Raw genomic sequence first — 26,981 nt, forward strand, 5'->3', positions numbered from 1 at the left:
AATGTACAATTGTTTCCTAGCATATGAATACTAAACATGCATGAATACTTTTCATAGCAATCGTGTTTATTGAACAAGTTACACTTTAATGACAGAATTCATGGCATACTGTTTATTATCATTTGTTTTTGTTAAAAAAGCTAAAATTATGGTTTAAACTGGGAGTGAATGGGAAGCAGAAAGGTTAGACTTTACACTTTCATAGAATAATTTTTTTATTTTTTTATTTTTTTACTGTAAAGCTGTTTAAATAATCATTTTCATTGTCGTTTTAGGGTTAATGGTATTGTGTTTTCAGCGATGAAGTTATAACATTGGATAGAACACACAAAAAATGTTAGTTAGTGATTTCTTTCCAACACTAAAATCATGTTAACCTTCATATTGTTTGTCTTGTGTCTATTAAACCAATGAGTAACGTTTACAAATTGGCCCCATTCACTTCCATAAGCGTCTCACTTTAACCCAGATTTGAGATATGAAAGTGAAAATTAATCGACATTATGCTTGCAAATGCTGTCGATTGAGCTTAACTTACTAAACCCAGCATATTTTCTTCCAGAAACACCAATACTTTATACATTTGTTCACATAAATGGTGGTGATAACTTGACTCTTTCTAGGTCACATAAACACTCCTTATATGATAAGACTTGGCGCATTGTATCAAAAATCAATAATAAGTATAGAAATAGGAGATATTCAGGCTGTCTAACATTTTCAAATCAAAACCGTACTAGAAAAAAAAAAAAACAGTTCCTCATTCAGTCCAAAATAGTTTTTCGCTTCACAGTGCGAAAAAAAGAAAAAGAAAAAAAAAGTAGGCTATCTGAAATCCCACCTCCTCACATAATCATTCTAGTCATCATCATGATGGTCAACAATTTCTGGCTGCTTGTTTTATGATGTTGTCAAAACAGGCCTGCGCACCTTCGTAATTTGACAAGCTTCCCGGATAGCTTGCCCTTGGAATGAAGGCCGCGGTTCAAGCCGTCATCAAGGGGATCAATGCTGCTCCTGAGATTGGGCTGCGAGTGGCGAATAAATTCCACAGCAAAAACATCAGTTCCACAGGTATGAAAATGGTGATCCAGCGGCCGGCTGTATGGCTCCCGTCCAAAGCACCACTGCCTCATCTTAAAGGTTACAGTGACTACCCTGTGCACTAGTGTTAACAGAGCTTTCCCTCTCTGGGTTTATGGTCAGCGTAATAATTTTAAGCAAAGTGAAGAGTGTGTTTCCACAGGAGATGTTGGAGGAACAGCTGCGGGCCAGGGAGGAGGACAAGTGGAGAATGATTGATCACTGGGAGCGGAGAGGCTGTGTACCTCTCACCTTCCCCCTGCGAGGCTCCACGTCTGCCCCTGATCCCTTACATCTGCCTGCCCTTAGCAGAGCTGGAGGAGGAGGCCCGGCTGGATCTACTCATGTGTCCCTGTACTCTGGAATAGGGGAGACACCGAAAACACGGGCCAAACCTTAAACTCGGATGCCATTGCTTTCGTTATATGTGTGAAGGATATGTTGCATATGTTTTTCAGTTATAGCCTACTTGTAACAATAACAAAATTGTGTATAGGAGACTACTTGAACATCATACATTATAAAATACATACATGTTCAGTGTTTATGCTGTAGTTAGCTCACATGGAATGTAGCCTATATTGAGTAATAAAAAAGAAAAAAATCAGAATCAGTGATATTCACTTAAAAAAAAAAAAAAAAAAACTATGTTGACAAAAATGTTATTACTAGAATATTAGCCGGATAATTTTGCACTGCTTTCTGCCTATTACATCGTTACGCCAATTAGGTGACAAGTGTCTTTTAGAGGTTATGAATGAATGAATTAATCGTTTAAAACTGTTTCGTTTAAAATAGTGATCGAGTCATTGAACCATTCTCTCAAACTATTCGTTCAAATCACCGTTTTATTCAGAAACTAAACAAATTACTGCATATATGATTGAGGAATTAAATGATTTACTTTACCGATTCGTTTAAAACACTGGTTTATTCAGGAACGAAACAAGTAGGCCTATGGGTGGCACTGAACCATTCACTGAAGCTATATTCGTTCAAAATCACTGATTCAATACAAGCGAATCGAGTGTGTTTGTTTGTGAGTGAGCCATTCACTCAAGCGATTCGTTTGATTCATTCATGTTGCTCGGAGACTGATTCTGTTTTGGGTTCGTTTGGAACTGTTTCAATGGCGGATCAAAACCAGACAACGTACCAGACAATCGTGTCTAAAATGTAAGTTACTCAATATTAACTTCTTGTTTGTGGAAGGGAGGTATAAGCAATATTAAAATCGCCTAATTATATTTTAAATGAATTTTAATCAGCTGTCAAACACAGTATTCTGTAAACCAAAAGCACTCTCCACTCTGAACACGCACGCTAACGTTTTTATTAGGCTCTCTTCGATGAACTGTTAAAGATCTTCTTTTACAACCTGAGGGGCCTATTTCTTTTTTAACAGGACATTGTTACTAACCTGTCAAAATTGAAGCGATGCTTTATAAAAAAAATAAAACATTCATTTGATATTTGATTGAAATACACCATTATGGTTTCATTAGCTCATCGATTTAGCAGTAATCTCATATCAGAGACCATCAAGCAAGTTACATGCAATAACCCGGGGCTAAATGTTAAAATATGATCCAGACTAGCTAATGACCCTATTACAATCGACCCAGGAAGCTGAGAAAGAGATTCTCCAGGTTCTGCGGTGCCTCATGCGGGCTGCCCTCTGCTGTACCATCATCCTTACTATTACAAACCGGCATGTAATTCATCCAACCAACACAGCTCATCTAGCAAATGAGAAAGGCAAGATAGAAGGGGAAAAGCCCTCTATGTCTCTCATATTGTTCGGCCTCTTTTCTTTTGCTCTATGATGTAAGAGGTGATTGTTCACCACCAATGAATGACCTATTAAATCAGGCCTCATTCCTTCAATTTCTTCGCCAAACAGGCACCAGACCAACATGTCTGGAGAGACCTACGGTCAGAGAGAGAGAGAGAGAGGCTGAAAAAAAGAGAGACAGGCAGACAGACAAACCGAGGGGAGGGGGGGGTGGATGAATCGGAACCGCCCAATCAAAAATTATTGCAGCTCCATGAATGTGTCCTGTAAATGTTGGCATGCTAATTGTGCATTTATAACATTTTTAATGGTTTGTTAATTTACCTCCCACTCTATGATTGCACTTGAAATGAGTTAATGACTGTGGGGGGAGAGTTAACAACATGCCCTGGCAGACACAATATTTCCCGCTTATTTATCAACCTGGCCTGTGAGAGAGACAGAGCGGCTTTGGGTGAATGAAGGGGATGTCTGCTGGGTGAAGAGCTTTAGCTATAGGGACATACACAGACCAGAACTGGACTGAATTAATGTTTTAATTTTCTTTTGCGCTTAAAAACCTCCCCAAAACATAATACGACATAAAATGAAAATAACATTCAGTTGGATAACAATTTTGCCTGTTCAAACAAAAAGAAAGTAAAAAACAAAGCCGTCTCATTATCTAAACTACACTTAAAAATCACATCACATGTGAAAGACTAATATAAAATCTAATATTTGATTCAAAACACATTAACTAACCTTGTGTTAGTAAAACCGTATAGTGCAAGTTACAAACTTCTAATATTTTAAAGTAGTAATAGAAATATCTCAGAAAATTAATTTATTGCTATTTTCAAACACTCGTACTATTTTCTTCAAGATATTGATTTTATTTTCGACACATTATCAACACATCACTTTAAAAATGTAATTCCATTACTAGCTACTAACAGTAATTAAATGCTATTTTTATATTTATAATAAATTATTTTGGAACTGTGTGTGTGTGTATCACGCAGAGTTTCACCATCATTTTAATATACTGGTAGTTGTTGTCATTTTTTATTATCAGTGTGTACACACACACAAACACATGACCAGCATTACGCTAAATACAACAAATTAAACTAGAAATAAAGTCATTTAACTTGATATTTAATTTAACTAATTTAATTAATTTAACTTAATATAATAGCTACTTAACTTTAACTTAATATTTTGATATATAATAAGATAAAGTGTAGAGATTTCTACATGGGGATTAGATAAATAAGTCTGTGAATAGTTTATTTGAACGGCTTGATTTACATGAGCCGTTCACTGTAAACTGATTCATTAAAATGAATCGGACTTGCCAATTCAATACGAAAGATAGCACAGTTTAGTCGAGCATGTTTGATTACTCGCTAGACTGTAAAGCTGCAAGTGCAATAAATATGACACCAGAAATAGTGATGTATCTTTTACTTGTTCAAAAAAGTTGCAGAGAGACTCTACTGAAAAAAATATATACCGTATGTTAGTATCACTACTTTTACTTAGTTACTGCCCAACACTGGCCTTCTTAAACATAAAGCATGCCTGATGGTAACATTGACATATGACCTGCATGCAGTGAATATCGGTAAATGAATAAACAAACACATAAACTAGATAAGAGACTGGTGCTAACATAGTTAGTAACGTCTCTGGCACTGTCCGTTCGAGTCATTTCCTCCAATCTTCCTCAGCAACAGGACATGACTTGGCGACATATAGACGAGAGACTATTGAGTTGCTAGACTACTTGTGCTGTAACCCGGGCAATCAGACCGAGAGCAATGTTCAACTGGAATCTTAAACGCATTGTGAAGGTATGTTTGCGTTTCTTAGGCTATTTGACGATACAATGAAAGAAAATAAAGCAATATAGCAACACAATGTGTTTATTGTTAAATCCTCTCTCCTAAATGTCTTCTTAAATGAAAAAATGTAACATTTTAAACAGAATTGTAAACTTATTTGATCAATAAGTTACCATTTATTTGCATAACTTTTCAATACTATTAATATCTTTCCATCAAGGCTTCCAATCTCTGACCCGAATAGAGAGCGAAATGAATTGGGAGGCACTTTAAGGCGACACATTCGTAACTTACTCCACTGGAACTCCACTCCACCCCTCACTAAACAAGCCACTCTATCAGTAAATGCTAATCTCCTAATTAACAAGCTAATTAGGTAATTATGGCTTTGCAGAAGGATGCCTAAATGAATTATGACAACACAGTCACTGCTTTCTGAGACACCTGTGGGCCCCTTTTTGGCTGTCACCACACACACACACACACAAAAAAAGGTAAAAAAAAGTAAGGTGACAGCCTGTTCGGTTTTCAAAAACTTAATTCTCTTGGAAATGATGTGTATGTTATGAGACAGGGGCTATTTGTTTTGAGACTGTCAATTAAACCTGTCAGATAAGAGCGATTTTATGACTAATTAGCACCTCATATGCATAAATAAGCGGTAAATAATTAAGTATTTATTAAACATTGAATAGATAAATGGAAGCTATGTTGTATGTGCTGGCTTTTTCCTTAATTCTTACATTAACAATATAATAAACATACATTTACAGATTAGTATTATTGTTTAACACAATTTTTCTTATGTAACTCATGCATAACGTAATATTTTAGGTTACACTTTATTTTGATGCACTTCAGACATTCTACTAACTATAAGTAACTTGTCAACTACATGTCAACTAACTCCAATTAGAGTATAAGACTGTTAGGGTTTTGGTTAGTAGAACAAGTCGACATGTTCTCGCAAAGTTACTTATAGTCAGTAATGTCTGTTGAGGATCCATCAAAATAACGTGTTAGCAGATATTAAGCAGACGGTGTACTATTACTCTAATGAGAGTTAGTTGACATGTAAATTATAGTTGCAAAATTACATGTTGTTATTAGAATGTCTAAAGTGGACCATTGAAATAAAGTATTTTATTATGTCTGATACGATTATAGAGAATATAATCTGATATTTACACACAAACACACACACACACACACACACACACACGCACACACACACACATACGCCTATATATGGAGTAACCACTTGGGGTGAAAAATTGTATGGGTAGGAAAAAAAGGCTGGCGTGCTCATTAGTGAAAATAATCATGAACGGTGGGCTTCTTTCCAAGAGCAACAATATCAACAGTTACCACTGACAACAGCGAGGTTACCGTGGCCATATTTGGCTGAAACTTCAGCTGATATTTTCAAGACGCTCGGCTTATAAGCAGTGCTGCATCTCACGATTTTCAGTATTCACTGCTTAAATGTTCATATGATTCAAACTGCTGTCGAATTATGATTTCATTACTCGTTCTCCATCCTCGTCGGTTGAATGAAGTGGGCAGTAAACATCCAATAATATAAATTGTGTTTATGTCATTATGTAAGCATGGCATCATGACCACAATAAGCTGAAGTGTCTTTTTTTTCCCCCTCCCACCAAAAGATTTGCTGTCATACTTGGGGGGAAAATGAATTATGTTGACACATGGCTGAAAACAATGGTGGAAAGGCATGCAACGCGAGGCAATGAAGAATCATGCGGTGTTGTGGAGGAGAGGATCTGGAGCTGTTCCTTTGAGCCCTCTATGACAGGTATACAGAGCCACCTGACAGCACAGTATTTCAGTGATAAATGCAGTGGGTCTGGGACTTCCATTCACTAAACTCAGGAGTGTGCCGGGCTGATACTTCAAGGTCAAGTGAATATGAAAGAGCCGAGCCACACAGCTCGCTAAAAAGAACGAGAGAGCGAGCGTCTCTTGCCGCCTCCTTAACTTCGACAACTTCTAAATGTTATGTTGCTTCAATTCATGTGACGTGCTTCATAAGCACAGATGTTGTGTGTTACAGCATCGTTCCGTGATTATTGGATGCTTGTGATTTTAAAAATCCATAATCTGTCAGCCGCACGTGCTATATTCAATCTAGTTCATTTACACACCGATAATAAAAATGACAACGACTATATACAAATGATGGTGAAAATCTGCGTGATACACACACACACACGCACTCAGTCGCAGCCAAAACAATTGAATTACAGGGCTTGTGGCATGTTGTCTTACTCTGTGATATGTGTGAAATGGTTAATTAAAGGTGAGCTCATTATTCTTGCTCAGGATCCAGTAACTGTGTTAACATGATCCATGACTAATATATCACCCACTTATTGCACCCGAAGAATTGAATCAATTGCTCTGAACACCAATTCATACACAAGAGTTGAAGTAAATATGCCACTATAAATTCTACTGTTTGATCTGTATTGTTCAGGAGGATGCGTGTAAATCAAAAGCCTATGCTTGTGTATTAAATATGGTATCAAACCATAACAGAACTAAATCGTGTCGTGGTGTATTTAAGCGAAATCGCCTAATATCACATTTAATTACCGAACATGATGGGGGATGTATGTCAAATGTTGCTATAATGTTTCCATACTTATCCGTTACAAATTAAAGTTGTTTAGAAATTAAGAATTTGAATATAAACATGTACGGATGAATTCAAACTGCAAAACAATTCCAAACAAATGCAGAACAAATACATAAAACAAGCTATATGTGACCCTGGATCACAAAACCAGTCACATGTCGCATGGGTACATTTTTGGCAATAATCAACAATACATTGTATGGGTCAAAATTATAGATTTTTCTTTTATGCCAAAAATCATTAGTATATTAAGTTCATAAGATCATGTTCCAGAAAGATATTTTGTACATTTCCTACCGTAAATATACAAAACATATATTTTTGTGAGTTAATGCAGCCAAAGTGCGAACATAAATGGACAATTATAAAGGCGATTTTCTCCATTTTAATTTTTTTTTGCACCCTCAGATTCCAGATTTTCAAATAGTTGTATATCGGCCATTGTCTGATCTAACATACCATACATCAATGGGAAGCTTATATATATATAACCCACTTAAGAGCCACATAGCCATATTTTGGGGGAAATTTGTACCCAGAAGTGAGCTAAATCTGACAAGCCCTCTTTTGTGGACATCCTCATTTGAAGTTAAAATGTTTTCTGTTAAAGTATTTATATACGAATCAATAGAAGTCTCGAATGTCCCCATTGAAAGCAGTAAACGTGTGCTCATGCGCTAATAATTTAGGCAAATACACAGAACCTTCCCCAGGTTTCCTTTTCTGTGTGTGTGCAAAATCTACAAGTACTTTGGAAAAGAGATTTACAACCCTTGCCATCCGTTCAGACATAATATTTTTAAAATAAAGATTAAAAACTTGTGTGGGTGTTATAGATCAAATTTAACAATAGAAACCGCTGATTCAGATCATACCAGTCCTGTCACATAACGTTCATTAACAATCACAAATCAAATCTTAAATAAGACATTAATTTTTTTTTAAATCTCAATCTGTGTTACAACAATCCCCTATACACTTCTTCTTATATGTTCCACTTACATAAAAACAAAACAAAAAAAACATGATCACTGGTATCAAAAAATGTAATGTATTGAATATCATGAAGCTCTTAAATCTCCAGGCATGCTGACAGATTCTTCAGCGCTTTTCGCATTGTTTATCCTCAACTGGATCATCCCAGAGGAAGTTTTGATTTTCTGCATATCTGATTATTCGCTCTTTAATTAGCCTGCGTTAATTTCCCGTGTTGCGTGTGTCAGTGATGGAGGCAGTCCACAGGGCCTTCAGTCAGTTCATGCACTATATGGAACGGGACTTTCTGGTGCCAGCTTTCACAAATTCTCAGCGTAGCATCACGTTGTTGCCTTTGGAAGGGTGTCTGATTGACTTTCTTGCTGTGCAAAAATTAACAGCTCTGTTTCCTCTGTATGTGTCTCTGATTCATGGTAATTAGTCCCATCACATCAGAGGCTGTCATGTCACAAGTGCAACCCTGCAGAAGTGCATTACCTCAACTGTGGCACCAGAGGATTTCATAATGAATATTAACCTGTAGGTATAGGTACATTATAGTATCTGGTTGCAATGTGTGAGTTTTTTTCTTTTCTTTTCACTCACACATGAAATGAAATCAGATCATTTGTCTATAGGTCATTAACACATATAGCTTCAAAACATATACATTTTTTAAAAATCTTTTCTAAACTGATGTAATGCACTTTTTTTTTAATAATGCATAATGTGTTTAAACAAGTTTCAGTTGTTAAATAACATTTCAAAGTGTTTAAATACATTTGACTGTTATGTCAGACGGCACAACCTAATAGTCACTGTAAAAAATTATATGATCAATAAGTTATGACAACCTATGTTTTTACATTGCTTTAACTCATCAAAATAAGTTAAGCAATTTTCAGTTGGATTCAGCTCATTTAAGCCAGTTCAATGTAATTTAAGTTGAAATGACTTAAACATTCAAGGTGATTGTACTTGAAAAATTTAAGGCAGCAACTTTTTTTTTTTTTGCTGATAAAAAAGCCATGTTTGCAGTTGAGAATATACAACATTTCAATTATCTCAACAGCTGACGTTTATTTATTAGGTTTCAAACCTAAAATGATGCCACATAATTTATTTTTTATTATTAAGACAGTATTTTAGATATTTTGTTAATCTGTTTATTTGTTCCGACAGTTGCACCACCTGACATTTTGGGGGTTTAAGATAACACAGCATAAAATAATTATATGTATGCTATAAATGTACTAAAAATTAATTCAAACTAAATATGTTTTGTAGAATAAAGTGATATCATTAATTTATCAAATTATTTTAAAAGTAAATAATGCACTTGGACACAAAAATATGCACATCATGTCATCGACCCTTGTAGATAATGAAAACGTGTCACAAATGCTTTTAACCACTGTAAATATGCATTAGTCATTACAACATGCAAATAAAATAGATAAAAATGAAATTTAAAAAAGTAAGGAATGGATTAATAAAAGTTTCTCATAAAGATGTAAAAATACATTTTAGTAGACCTAAAATATACACATCATCAAATAATGCAAATCTGTATAGTGGAGTTGGCACATGTATTTCCATGTGTAGCCAGTTTTGGTCTGTGAGAAGCTCTTATTTACCTCAGCACTAGAACAAAAAGCAAAACGGTTTAGGTGTATGACATTGAACAAAAGACGCGTAGCCCATTTTTAAAGCGCAACAACGCCAGGACATGAAATGTAGCGATTTGGAATCGGAAATACAGTGGTTTGGCGGGAAAACCACCGTGGGTTTAGTAAAGGCGTATGTAAGAAGCGAGGCAACCGGAGGAAGGCGCAGAAATGTTTCAGTGTGTCTCTTTGCTCCGAGCCCACAGAGCACAGTCTGCTACCATAGCAACTGCCGATGAGTTCTGCAGCGCAGCGCCGCCTGCTTTTGCAGTAGATGTCACCCTTGGCAACGGCCAATCAGAAGTTGATATCTCTCTGTACAACCGTAGCAAAGGTATTGAGCTCTGTAGGCGGGCGTTCGTGATCAGCAGGAGTCACCCATTGGTCATTCCAGCCGCCACTCAAAGACGGACTCCTCGCTGATTGGTTCGGGGCGTCTATTTCCAATATTATAAACATGTCCTCTGCTTTCCTGCCCCTGCAAGCACGGCTTGTTGGAGGCGACCATACTATGGTGTAAGGAAGCGAGGGGGCCCGTGCAATTCATTATTAGTTTGAATCAGACAATATAAAACTCCGACCTTTTGTTTGTTTTATTGGAAATGGGTATAATGTAACGGCGTCTCAGTGCACGGGCACGCTTTTGAATGAGGCACGCGTAAAGTGGAGACTTAAACGCTGTTGATTTGATGTTCTGCTCTCATCATTATCATCACCAGCAGTATCATTAGTAGCTAACTGGCATTTTGTTTTCGGGGGCTTCGGCGAGAAGTGACAAGAATCTAAGACCCCTCCTCTGCAGGGCGGAGCGTGCATTTTGATGTCGATTTTGTATCTTTTTTTCTTCTCTGACACGTCCGCACTGAGTGAATGGCATTGGCACATTGTCAATCGCTCACTACCGCTGCCATCAAACAACATAAAGCACACACAGCCCGCGCGCTCGACTCATAAATTTCCGCCAGCAGATATTTTTGCGCATCGCTTTATGGCGCGTGATTAATTTTTTCGCCAGTTTTTCTATTTTCCCTATTGAAAGTGAGAAAAACTTTTTTTATACATTTTTATATTTTTTTCCTACAATCTTTATAGCTCTGGTCGCCGGTGCTGATGGTTTAATTTATTTCGCGCGGCTTCTTTTATTTTCTTATATTTTATTTTTTTGGGGAAAAAGGCAATATTTTGCCAGTTGTTCACACGCAGCGTGCTTGTTTTTAATTACATAATAATTAATTTCGATTAATTATTACTTTCCATCAGAGGCATGGGATGTTTTGTTTGCAACTCTTTGTAATACTACGGATTTGTCCAAGTTTCCAAGAAGTGCACAAGGCGAAATTATCCTAAGAAGACTGCAAATAAGAATTCCAGACATCTGCAAAGGACCCCAGCTCTTCAAAGAAAAAAGACAAATTGGCATGAAGATTCGGACAGGATTGAACGGGAAACCGCTGTCACTTGAATGCTGAAGTTTACTTAAATAATAGACAAGAAATATCATCGCTATTTTTTCTCCAATGGACATTCATACAGGAGGATCAAAGACGATTTAAATCTTTTTCCATAAAGTGATTCCTGGGACATCAATTCCACTATATTTCATCCAGCGATTTATTGTATTTGCCGCGTTGCTTCACGGTCAATATTTTGTGCACGATAGAGACCCGTTAAACACCGCACATGAAATAATCAAGTTGTTTTTGCATGTGCATTCTCCGAGTTTCTTTCACCCATCTCAGTGACTGAGCACGAGCGCATTGATTGTGTTGCGGCGGACTATGGACGAGCAAGCCCGGATCATGCAGGCTCTCGGCGGTGTCAGCCTGGCCGGTCACTCGGTACAGGGAGGCATGGCTCTGCCGCCTCCTCATGGACACGACGGAACCGATGGGGATGGAAGAAAACAAGACATCGGTGACATTCTGCATCAGATCATGACCATCACCGACCAAAGCCTGGACGAGGCGCAAGCAAAGTTGGTGCATTTTTTTTGATAGCTAAACGTTTTCATTGTCTTGTTTTGAACGTCTTTTATGTATGTTCTCTCCTTTTATTTGTATACGATAGCTTATAGTGCTAACATTTACACGTCACAATAGCTAACTTTTATTTGACAGCAGTGTCCACTTATTGAAACTCTTGTCCCAACAGTAGCGTAATCTTCACAAATGTTACCATGGTAAAACATTGAGAGTCACGTTTGCATATAAAAATCAAGGTGGCCGTATCGCAGGTTGAAATCACATTTGTGTAGCCTATTTTTCAAGTTGTAAAGTTTAAGACAAAATATCACTTACTGGTCACTAAACTTGTGTATTGGAATATTCAAAATAGCCTCTCTGTCTTTCACATTGAGAAAGACGCACAGGTAAAGTACTCAACACATGTGGGCATCTCATTAAAAGTTTCTACATCACACTTTACTACTTCCAAGGCCTTGACACTTTCACAGCACTTATAGCAACTGCTCAACAAATGAACTTAATTGAGAATTAAGAGAAATATTAGTCATTTTATTATGTAGCCTTGTTTTGAACTTTTGTGAGGAGTAATGTTTGCCACGTTTATCATCACTGTCAAACGAATGCAGTTTAAGTGTAACATTTAAACTCAAGACTTGTCTTATAAAGTTTCATTGCGACAGAATTATGAGTTTTAAGTGACTATATATCAATCTCGTCTCTTGCTCCCAAATGGCACAGGAAACATGGGCTCAACTGTCACAGAATGAAGCCAGCCCTCTTCAGTGTGCTCTGCGAGATCAAAGAGAAAACAGGTAAGATTATACATCCCCTAACAAAAAAAAGCAAAATTACCTACAGACATCTCAAGAAAAAAAAGCAACAGTACAATGCCACTAATCCTTCAGACACCGCCATCTTTACTGGTCTATTTTTTTTATTTATTTGGTCGTCAGCGGAGTCCAGTTGTACCAAGCCATAACCAGCATCCACATTTCTCTGCTTCTCACTCCTGAAAATGAATAGTCATAATTGGATGTATCAGCATAAGAGAGCGAACTATGATGATGAGCTTTCCCCCCCTCTGCGTTGCATCGTGAGGCTGAACTGAGTGCCTTCTTTTGGGGGCATGTGTGAGAGGCACCCCGGCAGTTCCCTTGTTTACAGCGCGCTATTCTCCCACCGTCCGTTTAATCGTTCAAGACCCACAGTTGGTGAATTGCTAGACAATCATGCATCTTCGGGATATTCGGCATTTGTCATTGAGGATATGGTTTGTGCGGTGTTGTTGTATATCAAGCTTGTTTTGCTCAATTGTGCCACTGCAAGCCCAGTGAGCGTTTACGCGTGTCCGTGGTTCGGAGAGCGGTCCAATTCCTGCACTCCTCTGCCTAATTATGCGACCAATTTACTGGATAATTATTGGCACTATCGGCGGTCCTGCAGTTAATTATTGCCCCCGTTTTATTATGAAAGACGCCAGCGCTGTGAAGGTTACATCGTTCACCGACACGTGCAGACGCTTGGCGTTATGGTGCGTTATTGTTGTGTTAAAACGGACTGTGACCAGGAGGGATCGATAGCCATTTATTATTAGTTTGGTGTAAGTCTAACCTGTAAAATATATTTAGATGACTTAGTTTACATTGGAAAATGTGTTCAGTGTTATACAGAAATTTTGCTTTATCATGATAATTTATGCAATGCTCTCATTTGTGACTGTTTAGAGTTTCATCTTGATTTTCTTTAGCAGTAATTAAATGCAAAGTGGTTGATAAAGTGTAATGAACTGCTGGTTGTCACTTTTTCACCACCTTAAAATTTTAAAACTGCTACTAAACTTGGTTGAATCGTTGATTAGTATAATTATTTACTTTTAACTGACCATTGACGGAGATCTTAAGTACTTTTTGTATTTATTATTATTAATATTATTATTTTGTACAATTCTACATTTGACTAAAACGTTGACCCTGAGTGGCAAGCTACTTTAATTGACTACTAACACCATTTAGGGACCTTTTTATGTATTATATTTTGCGGCAGAAGTACAAACGCACGTTATTGTTCAAAGTGTTTACTTATTACACCACATGTATTTGTTGAAATTAGAAGGGTGCTGTCACAAATATTTTGGATGGCTTATGCATGTCTATACCAAACAGAAATATTCTATCCCCACTTTTTCTGACACTCAAGCACCTCTGAAAAAGTCAGTCGCGCGCGCACTGTAAATGAAGTCCAATGACAGATACAACATCAATTCAGCACGTGCGTTACCAAGGCTATACCGCCTGCCCCAATGACACGGAACATTAGCATATGTCACTATCTCACAAAAGATAGTTTTTTTTTTCTTTGAGGGAGAAATCAGCACCCGTTGAAGCAGAATCAATTCAGTACGTCCAGTAACTTAGTGGATGTAATTTAATGTGCAGTTTTCCTTTATGCTGCGACGGTTAACACAGGCGCGTGATGTGCGCAAAGGCGCGCGCGTTCTGCAATCACGCAGGGCGCAGGTATAAAGAGAGAGAATGACCACATAACCAGATATGCAGAATCCAGAGAGACCCTTAGAAAATGTGCTTTTACCAGGAATGTGCAAGTATGTATTTCTGGATAATGCGGAAGGAGTATAGCAGAGCGAAATCCGTAAGGTGAGCCCAAAACACAATGGCAAACGCACTGAATTAGACTAAGAACTTTCGTCTTTACTTTTAATGTTTAGAAAATGTATTCTTTAATAGCATGTTAAAATAGTAATGTTTTTAAAATATTATTTAAGTGATGTTTTTAATCAACTTTATCATATCTATATTTATGAACTTTATAAATGGGTTAACAAACGATTCATTTTTATTTTATTTTAAGTAAGAGGTAGTTATTCACAGAGCCTTAATGTAGTTTTTGGACTATGATAAGTGCAGCAATGTAATAACATTTGAATATCAGTTCATGTGTTTATCTCGTCTCTGTGTGGTTGTATCGGCATAATAGTGCTTTGCCAGATTTGTGGCCTTTGTGGCTTATAAGCAGAAGTGACTGGAGGAAGATCATAAAACTTAATGAACTTCTCGGCTGTTGGAGGTCTCAACTGTGGGAGGGCAAGGCCCTGCTCCACCGCCCGGTCTGCTTGAGTTGTTCTTTATGCCTGTCCAGAAACAGATAGAATGAGGAGCAAAAGAGAAAGAAAGAAATAGATTACTAAATGCTGTGGCTGTATCTTAATGTAGCTGTTAATGTAAGCCGTAGCTTAACGTAGCTACCGTTGCTGTTGTGTCTCAAGAAAAGATGGATAGTTGCAAGGAGAGAGGACATTTACAGTATGTGTATCTGGTGTGAGGTAATTTCAAATAATATTTCAGTATATTAAATGATATATTATATATATATATATATTTGTGTGTGTGTGTGTTATATTTTATATATATATATACACACATCTCAAAAACTTTTGTTGGATTGTGTGATATATAGTTGGACACATGCAATACTTTTCTTTAAAATTCTATTTTTGTGTTTAAACAATCCACATACCGTTAAATGTAAGCACATTTATTAGCATTTTTCATATAAAACCTTTTTTATATTTAATTTTACATTGTACATGTATTTTCATTATTATAAAGCCACCTCCAGCTGTTGACTGTGTTTCCATATGCACCTATCATGTTACGTTTAATACAGCTATGTCCCTTATTGCATTATAGCTCTAATTAAATATGCATAAAGAGTAGAGTCCCTAAGTATGCTAATTATTTAAATGAGCTTGTTTACTAGCTCAGTTGCTGTAATCTCGGTTAATCCCTTTGACGCTGCCTGTTTGAATGGTTTCCTTCCCCCCCTTTCTTAACGCATCCGGACTAATTTCCTAACAAGCTTCACTATGCTTATTTGTTTATTAACTCACAAGTGAACATAAGTATGATATTTTTTTACTCTGTACATATATGTTTGCTTTTCTTTGTTTCCCGCTTTGTAAAATAAGACATAAAAGAAAAGGCTTTTATAATATCACAGGAACAGATTGTTAAAATTAAGTAATTTTTTTTTAAAGTAGACCGTGTAGAACAACCGGTACTTAATTGTTCCTGCTATTGTGTGTGTAGGTCTTGAGAGATGAGGAAAGCTGTCGTTTTTTTTCCCCCACAGTGCGAGACTTTGTTTTTGTTTTTTTCTTCTCCACAAGCCCGTTGAAGGACATTGTCTCATCAGAGTGATAAGAGAGACTTTCGCTGATAAGCATGCTACTCCTTGTTTAGTTTTTTTTCCTTTTTCAGCCAAACACATCTTCTGTGAGGCTTTTTTTCCTTCTAACGCACCACACACATACCTAGTGAACACCTTGTGTCAGAGCAGTAGGCCTATGTATTTTGCTTATCGTACTCAACAGATGCGTAGAAGAAATGAGGAGTTGAGAGGTTCTTGTCAGGGTTTGATGCAGTTGCAGTGAGAGGAAATCTGTGAAAATGGAAAACTACGACATGATTAAGTTCCTGAAAGTTAATGGATGCTGCGTGCACAATTAGCAAACGCAGTCTCTGCAACTTGTTGTACGTGTCGGACATGTTCTGTCAATCTACCACTGCCGTGGAGATTTCAATGTTACGTTTAGCTCATTTTTATTACTTACAAAAGGAAATAACAAAACTTCAAAGTTGCGTCACAGCTCATTTAATAGTTATTTTTTTGTAAATAGTAGTTTTCATCATTGAACTTAGTGTGTGCGATATTGATATTGTACAGTTTATGTCATGCAGTCACTGCTAAATGTATCTCTCTTTATACAGTAAGAGAAAATGCTAACAACTGCCAGTGCTGATGTATGAATAAGTTCCAATCGGAGAGATTTCTTGGCCTTGTATTTGTGAATCGCAGCAGAGAACAGAGCTTTGAAAAGATGAAACATTGATTGTTGCTTTTGGATCTGATGCAAAGCGGGCTTAAAGGCGAAAAGGGGTAAATCAAACCTGAAGTGTTTGTACTGTAACTATGTAAACAGTGAGAAGGAAAAGCTGTGTATGTACATCTGTTTGTAGAGCGAGCGAACAGAGATGTGACTGCGGGATGCTTGAGTGTGTACCTTTGCCTTGACTATGAGAATGTCAGGGATGTACACAACATATACGCCCTGACACTGTGATGCGTAGATGTGCGGAGAGACTCTAGATCTACCTTATCGCTCATCCCGAAGGTTGTGAATGACAACCGTCATGTTGACGAGTACAAAAACGTGCCGAGTTAATTGTCAGATTAACCACAGATTACTGCAAATTCAAAGTCTTGTCGGGCTGATAGGTTTGAGTTGTTTTTGGGATCCCCGGGGCACTGCGGAGAATCGGCATGAAAAAAAAATATTTCTTTCTCTTTTTCAAAGAGTGGCTGGGCTAGATGATGTGTGTGTGTGTGTGTGTGTGTGTGTGTGTGTGTGAGAGAGAGAGAGAGAGAGAGAGAGAGGGTGGGTGGAAGAGGAGAGGAGAGGAGAGAGATACATACATGGCGGATAAATGGATAGAAGCGTTTTGCAATGCAAAGCTGTCTGTAGTGTTGGGGAGCTTTCTTGGCACTCCACTAACTGCTACTGGAGGCCCTGAGTAGATTTCCCCATTGCTAATGCCCTAGAAGTATTAATTCACTTTGATATGCTAATTAGAGGGCATTATGCAAGAAATGAGATTAAGTGGCAGCGTGAAGTCATTTGCCTGTCAGTAAATTGAGTGTTTTTAGCAGGAGGGGTTTGTTTTTTTTCTTCTCTTCCACTTTCTCTCGCTTTTGCATTTAAATGAATCAAATGAAAGGAATGTGGCAGAATGCTTGAAAATCATTTTTTGTTAGCAGATGCTGTTTTTTTCCCCCTTTCTTTCTCAGTCTCTCCCTCTCTCCCTTTTAATTTTTTTAGGTATCGTTTTTTTCCGAGGTCTCTTAAGCGTGTTTCGTTCACTGCCATTTTTTCCACGTTTAATCGTTATAACGCCATTATACAATGTCACCCACTCCCCGCTAACATGTTCGGGTCAGATTATTGGGCGGCATAATTAACAAATCAGATTATTTTAGTTTAACGTCTGCAGTGCCATTAACATGTGTCTGATCCGGGCTACAGCGATGGAGGAATCCCGGCACAAAGGGGAGAAGAAGCCTTAACGTGCGGAGAATAAACTTGTCTGGTTTGTTTCGAGAGGGAATACAGAAGTGCAGCAGCGAATTGAGGAAGACCTCTGCTGGGTTGACTGTGTGCTAATCAGACAGAGTGTGTGTGCGTGTGTGTTTGGGTTGTTTGCTTTCTCTCCGCCGGTAGAGAGCAGGGCTGGCGGCAGCAGTGGCAGATGCAGCGGGAGCAGCGAGGAATAACAAAGGTGAAAGATTACCTCCATATGGCATTTCTGACCAGGAAAGAGAGAAAGAAGGGAGGAGGGGTTAGGTGTGCTCCGAAGCAACACTCCTTTCTGAAGTGAGGTTTAATCAATACAGAGAGATTACAGAAAACTATTACAGGGCCAAAATCATAGGCTCCTCTTTCTCTCTCGGTTTCTCTCCTCTCCTCTTGTTTGCTGCCTCGGCGGCGGCTGCCTGCCTATTGACTTGTTGTTTTTCTGACCTTTGACTCATCAAGTTCAGAAACGGGAGGTCTGGAGGAGAGACTGCAGGAAGCCGGCAGTGTGGCCCCCGCTGCGCAGTTCCCCTCACACACACACACACGTACGCTATTTTTCAGCAAAGGGCTGTGTGTTGTTATTTGTGCATCCGCGGTGAGACCCTTCTTTGTGCACTCTGAACCGGCTGAATTAATTTGTAGGCACCATCGTAATTAACCACATGCGAGGCCGGCTAAAAGCATTACCTTGAAAAAATGGAATGCATGGATTTCTAGAGTAAGCGTTTCTTAAACCCTCGGGGACCATTCATTTTGAGGCGCCCCGACAAAACGGTAATGAGCCAACTAAATCTAGCCTGAAGTTAATTTGACATCTGCTGGGTTATTGTTGTTATTACTTGAATTGTCATTGTTCTATATATATTTTTTTTGCTATTTATTTTCTATTTTTAAATAATAAGAGGAAAAATAACATGAAAGTGATATTTTCGAAATCAGTTGATTGGATTATTATGAATGTGACGGCTTATTTTAATACTCCATGATTACAGATTATTAATTAATGAGAGAACATACTCATTAATTGTTTGCTAATTACGAAATAACAAAGGAGCACTTAACCATGAAACTATGAAAAATTGACTCCGGCTTGCGATCCATATTTGTGTAGGTGGGAAGCCGTGCGTCTCAGTCTCTTTATGACATCATCAAGAGCCCGGTCGTTATGATCCAAAGTAAATATTAGTGAGCGTCGCCCTCCTCTCTCGCCTTTAGTTACAATAGCAAAAGCGTTTTTTTCTTTTTTTTTCTTTTGCGAATGTCTGAGTAAATGTATGCAGCCCGCAATAGAAAGCCATTCAGCAGTGGAGACAATTGACTTTGGGCTGCTTTTTGTTCCCGTCTGCCCCAGCGATGCGTCTGCAGTGACAAGATAGTGTAAGGCAGAATGGCTTCTGCTCAGCAGGGCGCCTGGACTCCTGAATGCCGTGGCCTCTCTCTCTCTCTTTATCTCTCTGTCCCTCTCTCTCTTTCTCCGTTTCTTTCCATTGCTAGACTTTGTGTTTGAAATCGAGGAAGAGTGACTGCTATCTTCCTTACAGTGCCGTAAAACCCTTTTGCTTTTTCCTTTCCGGGAGAAGGTGGATATGGAAAAGAAAGAGCAGATGAAGGAATTAACAAAAGAAAGAGAGAGGGTACGGATGGATGTCAGGCTGGTGAGAGGCAAAAAAAAAAGGAGAGGAGAAAATCTGTAATCACAAGGTTTTACACGCTTTAAGCATTTGTCTTTTTTTTGAACAAATGTTCCCACTCTGTGTCTTGTATAAAATATTTTTTTACATATGAGGCTAATCTACTTCTTGTTGCAAATGGCAAAGGCTTTGCTGCACAAATAATGCTTCTATGCATAGGCTAACTGTACATATTCACATCTGTATGATTTCTCACTGTACTTATCCACCGTAGTGTTTGTCTGAGGCTTTGTGAAAAACAGCTCCATAGTTGTTGTTTTTTGTACTTATTTTTTTGTTTACGTTTTGTGTAGCACATTAGCTATGCAAATAAGCCTTTTATGGCATAACATTTTGGCAGGTTTATTGGGAAATGTCCCAAATGTACATGTAAATAGACCTTAGTAATGGCAGAGCTGGTGAAAATGCTGTTTCTTATTATGATAAAATATATATATTGCTATTGAAATGGCTCTGGCTTGTGTTTTTTTTTATTGAGAGACAGTCAAGGAAAGGAAAACAGGACATGTTGCAGGTCAGATTCAAATCCGTTTTTCCCACATGAGCACCAAGGATCAGTTTGTCTAGAGCTACTGCTAACACTTAGACTTTTTCAGTGATCGTGAATCTCAATCTCCTTTGGGTTCGATAAAAGGCATAGTGTCTTGATAGAAAGTGTGATAATCCACTGCAGTGTTTCTCAGTATGTGCTCTGTGCATTAGAGAGAGAACATTCAACTCCCCAGAATCTGTACGGCTGTTTGTGGCATTGTCTTTATTTTATACTTGTCTTATTCATAAATTGCCTCTTGATACCTCAACACACACACACACACACACACACTGCCAACCCCTTTCCCATTCTACCCAGTCTTAGATGAGCTCATGTTTCATTTAATTATCTCTGACTTCAGATTGCTCCTGTAGTGGACATGAAAAAGTTGATAAAGATCTTTTGAAACTCATGGCCAATCAGAGCAGGATTTCCACAGACACTTTTGTTTTATTTTGTCTTATATAAAACTACACTAATTCAATATGCTATATGATGATTTTTTCCGCTTTGATGCTTGACCTACACCTTAACCGGTGTCACATAAATGCTCTCTATATACATACACACACGTTCCTCAGATGCGGTGGCTGGCGCAAACCTCTGATGAATCTCACATCACCTTTGAATTGTCAGCTATCCTTTGCCGTTTAACTAAATTGTGCTCTGTATTGAAACATTAAATTTTCATTTAAAAAAAGTAAATGTTCCCACCCGGCGCTGCTGTTTTAATATTTTACATCTCCCCCCCTCGCCCTGTCATCTGTATATGAAATAAGTGCAATTTGTGATGCGTTGTCATCAATAATTTTGTCACCAGGGCGTAAAAGCTGTGAAACACCCATCCACCCACAGCACTGTTTGTGTCGCATTCAGAGCAAACTGTGATGCGATGAGCAATGCTAACGTTGGCCAAACGTTCTGGATATGATATTTGTGTAACTCAATTCATATGCCGCTGTCTAACATGGGTCCCATTTGTTATTGACACAAGGTTCATGGGCTGTTATGTTCTGTTTTATATAGATATTTCCGATATTGCAAGCTGTGGTGGTGCATCCAGTAATGGAAATAAAGCCTTTTTTTTTTCTCTTGAATTATTCTCAGTGTTGTGTTACACTGATTTACGTTCAACACGGCACTAAAATAAAGCCTGGGGTTTCAACCACGAACACCCTGGAGGCCCGTGAAGGTTCTGTAGGTTTTCTTTAGACTTATACAGAATATTTTTGAATAATTTGTACATATATCTCACAATTTATTTCTCAAAATGTGGTTAATTCATGGTAGAAAGACACAAAACTGTTCTAATCTGATTCGGTTGATTCGCATAAAACCACCATTTAAAATTGTGACAACTCACTGGCACAATACATTTAAATATTGGTGAGAGGCTAAGCATTTTTCAAGCATTTTCATATAAAAAATTCAATTTTGTGTCAAATATGGACAAACCCATCCGTTGGGTTTAATTTTTAAATTACATTTTTAACCCAACGTTTGGGTTTGTCCATATTTGACCCAAAATTGGGTTAAAACAACCCAGCATTTTTTAGAGTGTAATAGTTGGGTCCTTGGACTAAGCAAAGGTCAAAAAAGGATAAGAGATTGGGAGCCCCTGTAGGGTCATATTTAGGTTTCAAGAACCACCTAGAGAACCGTAAACTACAACTGTGCAGTACGTGCAATTATTCCACCTCCACTACTCTTACAGACCTGCAAATAACTCTGGCATGATTATTAATTTTGCAGGTGATTACACAATTCAAGTGCATTACTCAATTCCGTCTCAGCATTTTTACAGTCGCCCACTGAGGTAACGTCCAAGTACTTGCAGAGGTTTTCTTGGGTCACAGATACCACTCTGGTCGCAGGACCTCGGCTCTGCACGGCTATCCAACAGAACCTGCATCACTGTCAGGATGCTTATTAGCACAAAAAGGGTCAGGTGGGTGGGAGGGGAGGGGAGGAGAGTGGTCCTCTCATTGTAATGACATCGCTATTTATAGATCTCCATTTCATTAGCCTCCTCTGTTTCAGTGGTGAGATTTTCTCAAGGGGCAGAGGATGCAAGTCCATATACTTCCTCATGTGTGTAATATGAAGGGTTTGTCGATGCACACTTGCCTTTCTAGGGCAGGACTACTGCATAGCCGTGTTTATTTTTCTGTATCTTATGGTATTTTTGTTTTTTTATTATTTTGAATCCTTTTTGAGTTTAATCAGTGCGATTGGTTGGTGGTTATTTATTTATTTATTTTCATTCAATCTCACAATAATCCTTAAGTATTATATATTTTTAAAGAAAGTTCAAAATTGTAATGATCGCATGGATATTCTGGTTTGCTAAGTTTACTCTCTCTTTGAATTTTTTTAGATTATAAGTATTTTTTAAAAAGCAGTTTGTGGACTGTGTTCAATATCTAGTGAATGCACTTACTATTGGCCGATGCATTCTTAGAGCTCAGATCATTTTGACTTGTGTGTGCGGAAATCCAAACGTTTCCTTTAAAGGTAAATTAGACTCTAGTATAAGCCTGTTTTATTTAATTTTTTTTAGCCTAAAGCAGCATTTCAGGGTCTTATTCTCCCCACTGCACGGCTCTATCCTCCCCTCTTCCTATTTGCATTCCTCAAATGAAGTCCCTGTGCCATTGTTCCTTCAGCATTTCATACGTTAGAATGATATATTGAAAGCAGAAATGGGAAAAAGACTGCAACGCAATGAAATTTTAATCATCGTCTTCTGCTGCTTTAACAAGGCAAATAATTCTTATTGGCTGCTGTGTTAAGATTTCTAATATTTAATTCATAACAAAGCTGGCGTTATTCTGCCGCTGCCTTGTCAAGCCTCACTTCGTCTGCACAGAGCAGCGGCTAAAAAAAACCCTATAAGCAGACGTAAATGTCCGAAAGCTAGCGGGCAGCGTCCTCAGGAGTGGTTTCTAAAAATCGACTACTAGGCATTCCTTGGATTTAATCGCTGGAGGGGTTATATATCGATTGATTTGCACTTATTTATTTAACATCAAGAAAGCAGCCTAATGCCATCGCTCACTTTGACCGTGGCGTTTTCGGTTAATGCTCACACGTTTAATGTTCCTTTTTTTTCCCCGAGTTAAACATACACTCCCATAAATAAATGACCCTCACACACAGTTGACAGGAATTCTTAAAGCCATCCCGCTACTGTAATCGAAAAGTTAAATGCTAATGTATGTGTTTTTGTAACCGTGGGGACATACTGTCTTGGGTGAGGAAACAAGAAAAAAAGTTCTGCAGGCCACGCAGAGTATCTCACAAAGAGTAAACTATTGAACTCCTGACTGGACGTGATTTACGCTACGTGTTGCTAACGGTGCTAGAGGGAATGCTCCTCTGTCCAACTCTTCCATCTTTATGCATCCCATCAGTTAAACAATCCAGAAAGCCTCAACTAAATGTTACAACATTCTTTTCCTCAAAAGTCTCCAGTGAGCTGCCTAGGTAGGCAGCATTTTAAGTCATCATTCCAAGGTGAAGGCTGTTTCAAAAGATGGTCTACATAATTATGCTACTATATAATATGCTACCTATTTTAGTTAAATCCTAAGCCAGCATCACATGTCTCAACATGAATTCGTTTTTATTATTCGATAACATAAACTGAAAAGTTTGGGGTAAAGATGTTTTTAATGTTTTTGAAAGAAGTCTCTGACTCTCACCTACCTGCATTGATTTGATCAGAAATACAGTAAAAACAGTATTATTTTGAACTATTATTACAAATTAAAAGGACTGTTTTCTATTTGAATATATTTTAAAATATATATATATGGATATTTTATTCCTGTAATGACAAAGCTGAATTCTCAACTACCATTAATCCAATGATCCTTCAGAAAGCAGTCTAACATGCTTGTTGGTGCTTAGAAAACATTTCTGATTATTATCAATGTTGAAAAAACAGAAGTGCTTATTTATTTATTTGTTTGATGAAACAATGATACATTTGGTTCTGGATTATTTGATAAAAAGAAGGTTCAAAAGAACAGCATTTATTTAGAAAATACATATTTTATAACATTATAAATGTATTTACGCGATCAGTTTACTATATCCTTGCTGAACAAAAGTATTAATTTCTTTAAAAAATGAATTCATTAATTCATTGTGATTAAAAAGAAATGATTTTACCCAACATTTATCTGTGCTATTTAATAGTTTGTTGAGTAGTGCTCCATTAGTTTAGCAACATGCCAACTGCCAGCATACTTGAAATCAATTGCCAGTCGAGCGATCGCTATATATGTCCCACACAGACTTGTCGACCACATAGAATGTTCCAAATCAGTCACTGATGTTCCATGATAGTCAGAAGGCAGCTGTCTGTGTAGGCAGCACACTAGGTTTTGGAACAGAGCTTGTCTCTTCACCCTAAGCCCTTGAAGTTCATTTTTGTAAGCTGAAGCAACGGAAAGATGGCGCAGGGCCAGCCGGAGCTAGGTGCTGTCTCATGTTTCAGGGAGAGGGGGCAGATCCTGTTCTGGGCTCATGGTGAAATGGCTTAATTGGTGTCAGAGCCCCTGGGATAGTCTCTCTCTTTCTTTCTCTCTGGTTATTTCTCTCTCTCTCTTTCCCTTTCTCTCGGTGTGCTCTGAAAAAGCAACTTTACATCCTCTCCTCTCCTCTCCTCTCCTCTCCTCTCCTCTCCTCTCCTCTCCTCTCCTCTCCTCTCCTCTCCTCTCCTCTCCTCTCCTCTCCTCTCCTTTCCTCTCCTCTCCTCTCCTCATTGAAAGCTGGCCAGTTCGTGCTGCTTGAATGAGGAGTGAGCAGCACCATAACAATACTTGCTGATGTTTGGGATGACAGAAATAAATACGCACTCAGCTCCTGGGAAAGTGGTGATTAATGGCAGTGAGTAGGGGAACATTCTCCTTTCCTCCCGCTACACTTTGATGGGGATTGAAAAGCAGCAGAAGTAAAGGGTCAGGTTTTTATTCTCTCACGACGCGGAGGTCATCCTCGAGAACATTATTGCTATTTCCTGCTGCCTTTCTTTCCATTTTCTTTCCTGCTCTCACTTCTTCATCCTCTATTTTGCGTGTTATTGTCAGTTGGAGGTCCTTGGCGTGATATTTTCCCAATGAGGCGTCCCAGTATGTGGTTGAATGATATGGGATTTTCAATCGCTATTCGTATATATTGCAGCTATATACTAGTCAAAAGTTGGTATTAGGGTTGGTAAGATTTTTTTTTTGGAATGAAGTCTCTCACCAAGGCTACATTTAAAATACAGTAAAACCAATACAGTGATTTTTTTTATTATACATTTTTTTGCAATATAAAATAACTTTTCTAATTGACTGTGCTTTAAAATGTAAATTACCCCTGTGACAGCAAAGCTGCCATTACTCCAGTCCTCAGTATCACACAATCCTTCAGAATCATTGAATGCTGATTTGGTGCTAATAATATAATTCTTATAATCAATGTTGAAAACAGTTGTGCTGATTAATAGTTTTGGGGAAACCGACATACATTTTATGCATACAAAGCATTCTTTGATGAAGAACATTTATTTGGATCAATTTAATACATCTTCTCTGAATAAAAGTATTCATGCCTTTCAAAAAGAAATATCTAACTGACCCTAAAGTTTTAAACAGTACGGTAGTTCTCAATTGTTCTCAACTGGTAGGTCGAGAAGGTTCTGTTCTGATAGCTACTGTACAAATAGTAGGAAAAATAATGCTAAATGCAAATTCTAAAGTACAACTGAATGTGTATAATTGCCATAGAATGCTATATAATTGTGTATAATTATGATAACAGCTTTTAAAAAGGAGAACTTGCTTCCAACCTGTCTGTTGTTGATGTTAAAGGTCACGTGTCCATTCAAAGTTTATGGTATTTTTTTATGGCTGGCAAATTTTCTCAATTCACCTGCCAAAAGTTTTGGACCCTAGTTAAAATCATTCATGTGTAAAACCCCAATTCACAAACTAGATCTGATTTAGTTCGCACCATGTATTCATGCCTTCATATCAGTTAAGAAAGTGAGGTTAATCACTGCCACACAGTTTTTCCTCCTTCGCTCTCTTCTTTGTCTCCCTGGCAGTGGCAGGGTCCCAGGGACATCGCCTCAGTTACTTGTTAATTCATTTAATCAGGGATCTTGGCACTCTGCTCTTCTCCTGGCTGGTGCAGTAATCTTATTTAGAGTGAGACGCAGAGGAAACCGCATGTCCAAGACCTGAGAATTTCATCCCTGTCAATACACACACCGCTCGGCTCAGCGGGGTTACATCCGTACCACTGCTGTGAACACAATACAGATGCATTTCTATTGCTATATTTGAGCATTTATTTTTACGCTTTAAGCATTTTGTGGTCATCAGACATGGGGGAAAAAGTTTAACTCATAAGACCTTTGCATTGGCCCTTAGATTTCGATCTCAAATATCAAATGCGCCCTCATTTTGATCGCAAAACCATTTTGCATCAGAGTCAAAATGGGTGAACCGAATTTGACGACATGCGGTGGTCACAATATCATTATCAGCTGTGTCCTATTGGAAATGGCATGCATTTTTAATCGAGCTGTTCATCCCTTCACACACCTCCTTAGGTTTCATATTAGAAGAGAAAAACAA

General features: G+C 38.0%; 1 protein-coding gene across 22 annotated transcripts in view; it reads left to right on the forward strand.

The window, feature by feature from the left end:
- Positions 1 to 2,114: 2,114 nt before the first annotated feature.
- Positions 2,115 to 26,981, forward strand: part of pbx3b (pre-B-cell leukemia homeobox 3b) — a 93,255-nt gene continuing 68,388 nt past the window's right edge. For 7 of the 22 annotated variants that reach the window (XM_079638701.1, XM_079638706.1, XM_079638719.1 and 4 more), the window contains exons 1-5: positions 2,181 to 2,259; positions 4,594 to 4,716; positions 6,375 to 6,523; positions 11,322 to 11,983; positions 12,705 to 12,784. In XM_079638701.1, the coding sequence (XP_079494827.1) occupies positions 11,787 to 11,983; positions 12,705 to 12,784 (277 nt within the window). In that variant the 5' untranslated portion in view covers positions 2,181 to 2,259; positions 4,594 to 4,716; positions 6,375 to 6,523; positions 11,322 to 11,786. Of the gene's footprint in view, positions 2,260 to 4,593; positions 4,717 to 6,374; positions 6,524 to 9,703; positions 11,984 to 12,703; positions 12,785 to 14,439; positions 14,627 to 26,981 lie in introns of those variants that run through there. The other 15 variants (XM_079638721.1, XM_079638702.1, XM_079638720.1 and 12 more) reach the window with 12 other exon arrangements.

This window comes from Phoxinus phoxinus, assembly GCF_949152265.1.
Source record: "Phoxinus phoxinus genome assembly, chromosome: 15".
Classification (NCBI taxonomy): domain Eukaryota; kingdom Metazoa; phylum Chordata; class Actinopteri; order Cypriniformes; family Leuciscidae; genus Phoxinus; species Phoxinus phoxinus.